Below are 9,925 nucleotides of genomic sequence, written 5' to 3' on the forward strand. Positions count from 1 at the left end.
AGGAGAAGGAGAAGGAGAAGGAGAAGGAGAAGGAGAAGGAGAAGGAGAAGGAGAAGAAGAAGAAGAAGAAATTTTAGTTTACATTCCTAACAACTCAAAAGAGGGCTTCTCATCTCTTGTATTTGGTTTTTTATTAGGACGTCTTTGGCTCTGGGAGGGAGCATTGTCAGCCCAGATGAGAAGAGTTTGTTAAAGCTACATATGTATAAATATACACAGATTACATTGTTATAGGTTTGTTTTGGTTTTAGATAATTAATAGTATGATTCTTTGTTGCCTTTTAGATACCCGAACTGTTATTTTACCCACCTTTTTCCTTCTGAGTAGTTAGCTAGGTTTCCAGTAAAGGGCATGTTCTCCCTTTTGTTGAGCAGGTCTTTCCCCTCCCTTCCAAAAGAGCACTCTCCCCCACCTTTACCATCACCCCTATATGCGTCTGATTTAAATCTGTACAGATCAAATCTAGCTGCATGTAATACCCCAGGAGGAGCCTATATGTGCAGGGGCATTCTTGTTAAAAGAATATAAGTGAGCAGACAAGAGGTTGCAGGTTTGAATGCATGGGACAGATATCAAATGTACATATTATCACAGCCAGGTATTTATTACAGTTACGAGTTTAATGTTTTAGATTTATTATTTTATGTGTGAGTATTTTGCTTGCATGAATGTATAGGTACTACATGAGTGCCTGGTGTCTATGGAGGTCAGAGGAGAGTATTGGAGTCTCTGAAACTGGAGTTACAGATAGTTGTGAGCTTCCACGTGGGTCCTGGGAGTCTTGGGTCTTCTTCAAGAGCAACAAGTGTTCTTAACTCCCAAGCCAACTCTCCAACCCATAGCTGTGGATTAAAATCCTCATCACAGTGTATCTAGAATGCAGAGTGCAAAATGTTTGTATGTTTCTTTACACTGAGCAACACTGGTAATTTCTAATTTGAGAAGTTCAAATAGCTTATTGTTTGCCAGAATGTTTATTTGGTGATTAGTAATGGTGGAAATTGGTTTATGTATCTTTGGATTAAAAAGCACCTTAGGACTTTTTTGGTTTGTGTGTTTGTTTGTCTGTTTGTTTGGCCTGTCATTTTGGTCCTCTGCCTGAGAGCGACAGAGAAACCCAGACCCTAGGGTTAGAAAACAGTGCATTTCCCAGATCCCTGTGGTTCTCTTATGCCTTAATGTACGAAAGGAAGCATGTAATTTGGAGCAGGAGAGCCACAGATAGTTTGGAGTGGTGGTGGATGTGTGTTTCCGGTTTTTCTGTGGGCTCTTACCTGTGGAGCATCTGGGTTGTTGTGGATTGAGGTGGAAGGTGATCAGTTTCTGGAGCTGACTGTGCAGTGGTCTGGGTTTCTGTTTGTTTCTTTGTTTGTTTTTGGTTTTCCAGCAGTTCTGTGGAACTGACTCACTGTTCTACTCAGACGCCAACCTTGAGGCCATTCCTCCAGTCTTTCCAACAAGATTACAGTGACCTAATTCTCTGTATTAAACTCTTTTTCTGTCTAAACGACTTAGGATAATTTCTGTCTCTGCATTTGACTCTTAAATGTTAGTGTTGTTATCCCTGTATTGATAATTTTATTCATTTTTAAAAATTAAACTTTTAGGGGCTGGAGAGACTGCCTACAGATGGAGCAGATAGAGCAGAGGACCCTTGTTCTCCAAGCACAGTGAAGTAGCTTACAACTGCCTATTATTCCAGCTCCATGGGATCTGATGCCCTCTTCTGGCCTCTGTGGGCATCTGCACTCATGTGCACATAACCAGACACAGCCACACAGCACACACATAATTCAAAATAAATCATTTTTAAATAAGAAAATTAAACTTTTATAATGTGGCAGTCACAGATTCACATGCAGTTGCAGGAAGTAATACAGAGAGCTCCCTGTAGGCTCTATCCAGTTTTCCACGGTGATACCAACTTGCAAAATAAGATGTCAGTTAGGAGTTGACATTTGTCTACACAGCCAAGGTGGAGAACATTTCCACTACTATAAGTCTCTCCCATTGCCTGTTGATAGCTATGCTAATTTCATATGGTTGTGAGCCACCATGTGGTTGCTGGGAATTGAACTCAGGACCTCTGGATAGCAGCCAGTGCTCTTAACTGCTGAGCCATCTCTCCAGCCCTGTTTTTAGTTTTTTTGCTTTCACCTTTCTCCAGTGTTGAGAACCTTTGTGTGTAGGTTGTATGTGAAGATAAGTTGTCATTTCCTTGTGACAACCACAAGGGAGTGCTGTTCCTGGGTCAGAGGTTGCTTGCTTTTCTAAAGAAAGTGTTAGTGTTATTTCTTATCCTTACCAGCTGTGCTTGAGTGGTCCCGTCTCACCATGATGCCACGGTTTGTTTTACCTTTCTGGGTGTTTTGTTTTGTTCTCCTAATCGTGCTGGTGATGTCTTCCAGTGGTTTGAATGTGAATATTCCTATTTGCTTTATCTTTTTGTTTTTTCACCCAATTTTTAATTTGTATTCTTTCACTTCATTTTTGAGTTTTTTTTAAAATATTCTAGATAGTAGGATTTTCTCTTACATGAATGATTTTGCAAAAACAATTAGTTTGCTCGAGTTTATCAGATTTATTTTATGTAATTTTTTGTTTGCCTATTTGGTGTCAATTTGGGCTGGTAAGATGGCTCAATGGGTGAATGTGGTTGCACACATGACCTGAGTTCGGGTTCTGGTGTCATAAGTGGTAAGAGAACTGGCTCCCAAGAGTTGACCTCTGACCTCTACAAGTGTGCTGCCATTCATCTGCCTGCACTAACACATGCACACATGTATGCTATGCACAAATTAAAAAGGAAAAAAGAACTTGTGGTCTATTTAGCCTAAAGACTTTGTGCCCCACCCCCGCCTCTCTGAATATTTTCAGTTTTACATTTGAGCCTGAGATCTATTTTGACTTAATTTTTGTTCTGTAAGTTTTAAGGTATTAAGTTTCTATTTCATTCAGACTGGTGTAGTTCTTTCCCTTGAGATTTATGAAATGGCTTGTTTAGAAGATTTGTAAGTTTGTTGTTTAGTTTCCAGGAGCTTGGAACCTTCCTTGTTACATTTCTGTCTGGAGTTTCTAGTTTGGCTGCATTGTGGTCAGCTCCTTCGTATCCTTTGAGCCTTGTCTGCTGGCCTTCAGTTTGGTGGATATTCCACGGCACAGAAGAGAAAGCATACTCAGCACTGTTGGGCGTCAGCAGGCCTGTGGTCCTGATTGGGAAACACCACCCACAAGATGCCAGTGTGGGAGATGGTTTTGCCAGTCTACCACGCTGTCTCAGCAAGGCTGGGCTGAGCCCAGACCATCCCGCCATTCACACGGTACCCAGTAGAAATGAGACTCTAATGCTTAGATTATCCAAAGGCTTTATATGTTTGGTAATGCTCAATAACAAGATGCCCACACAATAAGAGGTGTGTCCCAGTATTTAACGTAGATATAAGTTGTTACCCAGGACTGCTCCCAATACATGTGTGGTCCTTCATCTCTCCTCCATCTCTGCCTCCCGAGCTCTTCCTCTCCTTACTCCTCCCACCTTAGCTCCTCCCAACTTGGGGGGAAAATATGCCACTACAGGTAAGAGTCTCTAAATGAAAGTTTTTCAAATGGGCTTTTAGTCTTACATCCTGGATGCTTCCACAAGTTTACCTTCTTCTGTCTTATCTATAACTTTAAATTTGCTCACTCACCCTCCTTTGCCAAACTATATATTTTTTCATATTTCTGCACCTCTCATCTCTGGATCCTTACTGTAAATCTGACTGGCAAGCAGAGGCCATGCCAAGTCTAAATGCCGAGTTGTGTTGAAATTCCTTCTGTTGACACTTTAAACCATTACTTTTGGATCCAGCCTCAGGACCCTGGCAGAACAAAACCGGTTTAATTTACCAGCATGCTCCAGTTCGAGTCTTCTCCCCGTGAAACACCCATTCCCTGATCCAGACTCCTGAGTTCCTGTTGGCATTCTGGTTTTCTGAATGCCCAGCAGCATCCAGCTTACAGGATACTAGGGCTTCTTTAGCCTACAGCTCTAGGCTCTTAACCTCCCTCTTGCAAACCAGTTCTATAAACCACAAAGCCAGATTGATCATAACAATGACCCCATTTCTTGGTGCCAATTTTCAGTGACAGAATATCTAACGAAAGTAATTTAAGGAAGGAAGCATTTATTCAGACTTAGGATGTGGAGAAAAAGCCCATTACAGGATGCTTGGTAGTTGGAGCAGGTCCCAGAGATGGCAGTAGGAGGAGGCAGTTCGAGGCATTGTGACACTGGTGAGCTTAGGTGAAAGGTGGAGCCAGGCTGTAGCCCCAAGGTCTGCTCTCTGGGTGCCTTGGTCTACTTCCTCCAGCTAAGCCCCATCCCCCTAAAGCTCCCACCACCCACCCAAATTGCATCTCTAGCTGGGGCCCAAGTGTTGAAGTAAATGAGCCAGTGGACGACATTTCACATCCACGCACTGTGAAGGACTCTGTATGACGATGCGCTGTACCGTGTTGAAGCGTGGTGTGACGGAGCCCGGTCTGCTTCTCTCCTTAGCATCCACAGCCTGAGTGCTGCTTGTCGATGAGCTAGCTGTGTTAGGAATGCTCGTTTCCAGGACTGAGTAGTAGGGATGTGAGACTCCGTAGACTTTCTGTCAGGTGGATTAGGTGACAAAGACAACATGCTTAGGAGTTTCAATGAGTGACAGATGGTGACCACGTCTGCATAAAAAGTAGCCAGGAAGGGAGTAAGTACTGTGGCTGGCCTGATTTGTAGTGTGGGAGGTGAGGCCGCCATAGAACCTGAAGCTTGCTGAAACTTCTGTTCTTCGGACTGCTTCTTTTTTTTTTTTTTTATTTCTAGGGATTCATCTACGCTCTTACCAACTGGAGGGAGTCAATTGGTTAGTCCAGTGCTTCCATTGCCAGAATGGCTGCATCCTGGGAGATGAGATGGGCCTGGGGAAGACCTGCCAGGTATGCTCCTGTGGAAGGAGCGCAGCTCACCTCACGCAGCTCATGGTTATCCACGTGCTCACCGCAGCAGTGTGGTTCTTACTAGGGTGTAAAATACAGAAAGTAGCCTCTTAAAGGATTGTGATCTTAGAGTTGTGTTTTCTATTTCAAGTTTTTAAAATTGTACCATTGCCCTTGTTTGACTTTTTTTTTTTTAATGTGTTTGAGAGAAGGCATGGCTTAATTAGAGCAGCCAGTGGCCCTGGTCCAGGGCTTTTTTCTGTAAAAAAAAAATAATTTACCTGTCTTAGCATTAAGTTAATTGTGACTTCCTTAGCAGGTTTTGTGTGGTATCTGCTTCCTGGGTCACTCTCAGGCTAGCTTAGTGTGACTGTAGTGTCATGTGGTTTCTAAATTCACTAGCTAACTAATGGCATTAAAGGAAGCAACATAAAGTGTAGAGACCTGGAGAGTCTTGTTGTTAGGACGCTGTTAGGCAGGCGACATCAGGATGTTGAGCAAAACTGCCTTGGGTTGACATGTCATTTGTGGGTTTGGGTTGATAGACAGTCCAGTTACATCATACCCTGTGAGTTAATCACACGGGGTGGGGAGTCCTAATCTATAGAATATTAAAGTCAGGGTAGTCAGAATACACAAGCAAATGCCATGGTGATAGCATTTCGAAATCCTGACAGTCAGGGCTCTTATCAGTCCTTTGAGGTGTGTGTGTGTGTGTGTGTGTGTGTGTGTGTGCGCGTGCGCGCATGCGTGTTCCAGTGGTTGTGAGGACTCTGTGGTTATTTCCCATGAGGAAATGTGATCAGAACTAATTTTTTCCCTCTGTTCCAGACTATCGCTCTCCTCATTTACTTGGTGGGGAGAGTGAACGACGAAGGGCCGTTTCTGATTCTTTGTCCCTTGTCTGTTCTGAACAACTGGAAAGAGGAGATGGAAAGGTACGGAGTAAACTCGGTGAGCTTTTAGTCTTTGTGTCGCTTAAGATATTCTGGCTGGTGTAAAAAATATGATAAAATAATAGTGTCTTATACAGTTAATGAGTTTATTCTAGAAAGGTCTGAATTGAAGCAAGGTAGGTAGACACTGGGGATCCAGGAGAGGAGGGTCCAGGTCTTATCACTTCTGTTTGGCAGCTTGAAGGCCAGTATTCATTTTTAATGAAGTTTATTGGACTGAAGAAAAGCCATCCTTTTCATATTGATGTAGGACATGACTAACATTAGAAAGGTTTCCTTTTAAGACCTAACTCTAATGGGTAAACATTTTCATCAGGGCCTTACTGAGGCTTAGCCATGACCCTAGGTATGGTTTGGAGGCCCCAGGACTCTTTCTGGGTGCCAGGCCTCCTAGGGTCTGCACATTGCACAGTCTCATGAAGTGTGGTTTGCTTGGTAACCTACACTGTCCCATGGGTCACTCTAATATGTGCACTGTCCGTCTCTTTTCTTTGCTCCAGATTTGCTCCAGGTCTTTCCTGTGTGACATACACAGGTGACAAGGAAGAGAGAGCCCGCCTTCAGCAGGACCTAAAACAGGAGTCAGGTTTTCATGTCCTGCTGACAACCTATGAGGTAGACATCTGCTTCTCTACAAGAACTCCTAACCTGGGCCAAAGACGTGGTTAAAACCACTGTGATTCTGTTTATACAGAGCATATTCTAGGGGGTCTGGAGGGCAGGAAGTGACCCTTCACCACATTCTCAAAGGGACTTTGTGACCACAGAAGTGAAGGATCGTGGGGCATTGTGTTGGTTGGTTTCCTTCTCTCTTGTCCCTGCTTGAGAGGGTTAGTCCCACCACGGTGAGCTGGCCACCCCTATATCAATCATCGGTCAAGAAAACACTCCCCAGGCTTGACCACAGGACACTCTGGTGGGAGCACTTTCTCAACTCGAGTTCTCTCCTTCCAGTGACTCTGGCTTGTGTGCACTTGACTAAAGCACACTTAGCTACAGTCTCATTGTTAGTTCTTGTTAGAAGAAGACTTGGGCCTTGGAAATGAGATCTTCCCCTTACCAGACTCCCTTTTGTTTAGACTTAGAAAGGACACTCAGCTTTGTGTCACTAGGGAAGGAAAGGCAGAACTGTTGTAATTGGAGAGTCCCCAAGACAGGAAAATAGCTTGTCAACCCTGGAATTTCTCAGCACCAACCTTTTTTTTTAATTTGTCTTTTTTACTTTTTCAGATTTGCTTAAAAGATGCCTCATTTCTAAAATCGTGAGTAGGTTGTGCTGCCCCAGGAACCATTGCATGAGCCGTGAAAGTCACGTGTTTCCCTCATACTGTGGAATTCTGCCCTCCTGCGTTTGTCTTATTTTGAAGTCTTGATGGCTAACATAGATTTTATGGCTTCTGTCTAACATTCTTTTATCAAGTGAGCATAGTATCTTTTCCACCAGAGGAATGTATGCTTTTCTCTGTTTTTCCTTTCGTCTATTTAATAGAGTTTTACTTGGAGGGGAGTCCTAGAGATTGAAGCCAGTGATTTACACATGATAGGCAGGGTGCTGCTGTGAGTTCTCCGTGTCTCACCCCTTCTTTGTTTTCTAAGTGGTCTGTGCCTGCTCGCCTGACCTCCCCCACCATGTGTGTCTGGATCTGTGTGGTTGCCCGTGTGTGTGAGCTGATTCTCTCTCTTCTACTGTTTTGTGGCAGAGTCTTTTCCTTCTTCCATTGTGCAGCACACTCCAGACTAGCTGACCCTTGAGTTTCTGTCTGATTCTCATCTCTCTATGTCCCATTTTGCCATAGGTGTGCTGGGACCACAGATCCATTACCACATCTGGCTTATTTGGGTTGCAGAGACCCAATTTAGATCCATCAAGAGCCTTCACCTGCTGAGTCAGCTCTCTGACCCCTTTAATGGTCTGACACTGGAAATACAGAGTCCAGTTAGGAGTGAGAAATGTGCAGAGGGACTGAAGAGGTGGCTCAGTGGTGAGCGTGCTTGCTGCTCTTTCAGCAGACCTGAGTGAGCACCCACAACCCACAGCACTGGCTCACAGCTGCCTGTAACTTTAACTCTAGGTGCAGGGGGATCGGATGCTCCAGGCCTCTGCACACACCTGTTCTCATGTGCACATTCATGTAATTAAAAAACAGGCAATGAATGTGAAATCTTAAAGGACAGTAAGTAAACTAGGCCATAACTGGTGAGTATTAGGCCTCCGTAGGTTTACCATGGCATGTATTTGCTTACGCATAGCCTTTCTCTCTCTCACACACACACACACACACACAGACATTCAGTCAGGAGTCAGTGGTAGCCATACCCATTCAAACCACCACACCCCTGTTTGTGAGCACAGACATGTGCATACACACACACACACACACACACACACACACTACAAATTTAAATACGAATAAATCTCCTCTCAGGCAGATTCTTCTACTATACAGATGAAGAAGTTAGGTTTTTAATATAACAGGCCTAGGGTTGACACCACACACAGTGGGCTGGGCCTTCCTATATCAGTTAGCAACTAAGAAATGCATCACAGATGTGGCCACAGGCCAGCCTGATGTGGGCAATGCTCAGTTGAGGTTCCCCCTTCTTGGATGTGTCAAGTTGACAACCAAGATTAGCTGTTCGTATAGCTAATGTTAGTAAATGTGAAAGCAGGACTTCAACGCCAGTTCTCGGCTGCCAACCCCCCTTTTATGTACGTAGCTGCACCAAGTGTCGCATTTCTCAGGAAAAGCACTGCCTTTCTGTCTCAGATTATCTGTTCTAAGTACATTGGTAGGAGGGTTTAAGAACATACTAAGTGAGGGACATTTATAGTGTTGACTCCCGCAGCATAGATGTATTCTAAAAGCGTTAGCTAAGATTGCTTTTCCCGTTGCTGTGCTGTTCATACTGGAAATGGCAGGGAACTGTCATGTCTGTCCTCCAGAGATGCACTGTGGACATTAAAGATGTGCATGGTAGCAGCATAAGCAGCTTGGAGTCTTTCAGATTACAGACGTACACAGTCTTTGAATCAAGAGAATTAGACTTTACTGTACTGGGTGCTGGGATTCCCTGTACTCTCTCTTCTCTCCAGGAGCCTCTTGAGAGCATCCTTTGATGGTCACGTGATCCTCTCTCCTTTAATGTGTCACATTTACCACCCTGAAACCTGTTTCATTTAATAAGCGTTTTTGGATATTTGCATGTATAAAAAGGGAACTGGGGCACCTGTTTGTGGTGACACTGTCCTGTGGGCAGTGGTTCACCTTCTCTCATGGCCACTGTCCAACCATGGAAACGCTCACACTTTATCGGTGTTGAATGCACCCTGCTCCTGGGCTCCTTGTGCTCTCCCTGGGTTCCCAGTCCTTCCTCCATCTGTGGAAGATAAATGAGGTAAAGCACATGGCCCCTGCATTTCTTTTCTATCTGTTGTTTTCTTCCCATCCCTGTGGTTTATCTGTCTGTTTGGGGGATAGACTCTCCCTATGCAGACCAAACCTGAGGATCTGAGCTCTATCTGAGAACCCACATGGGAAAGGAAAGCATCAACTCCTGCAAGTTGTCCTCTGACCATACACACCATGGCACACTTGTGCCATCCCCCAGATAAATACGTCTAAAAAATAAAAATATAATGTGATATTCTCTGATGCTTACAAGCAAAATTAACAGTCTCAATATGTTTTACATTTTACCTTACGTTTGGTTTTGGTTTTTTTTTGTAGTTTTTAAAGACATACAATATTCATGTCTTGTTTGGTTGGTTTTTAATTTTTTTTTTTTTTTTGTTTGGAGACTGTTTTGCATGTAGCCCTGGCTGGCCTTACTGTGTAGCTAAGGCTAGCTTCACAGTTGTGGTATCCTTGTATTGCCTACCTCCCAAGTGCTAGGGTCACAGACATGTTCCACTCCACCCAGCTAACATTGGTATTACAGTGACCATATATGCCTTCTCGTATGCCTTCTCGTATGCCATATGCTTTACCACCTATTGGTATTACAG

At 43.8% G+C, this 9,925-nt stretch overlaps 1 protein-coding gene across 3 annotated transcripts in view; it reads left to right on the plus strand.

Annotated features, from left to right (window-relative positions):
- Chd1l (chromodomain helicase DNA binding protein 1 like) overlaps positions 1-9,925 on the plus strand; it is a 48,092-nt gene that overhangs the window by 2,369 nt on the left and 35,798 nt on the right. For all 3 annotated transcript variants that reach the window (XR_003714188.1, XM_028789724.1, XM_028789725.1), the window contains exons 2-5: positions 4,851-4,963; positions 5,795-5,901; positions 6,420-6,534; positions 7,150-7,181. Coding sequence is in view for 2 of the 3 variants with exons in the window: in XM_028789724.1 (XP_028645557.1) it covers positions 4,851-4,963; positions 5,795-5,901; positions 6,420-6,534; positions 7,150-7,181 (367 nt within the window). In the remaining variant the exon portion in view is untranslated. The remainder of the gene's footprint in view (positions 1-4,850; positions 4,964-5,794; positions 5,902-6,419; positions 6,535-7,149; positions 7,182-9,925) is intronic.

Source organism: Grammomys surdaster, unplaced genomic scaffold (genome assembly GCF_004785775.1).
Source record: "Grammomys surdaster isolate TR1022 unplaced genomic scaffold, NIH_TR_1.0 125849, whole genome shotgun sequence".
Classification (NCBI taxonomy): Eukaryota; Metazoa; Chordata; class Mammalia; order Rodentia; family Muridae; genus Grammomys; species Grammomys surdaster.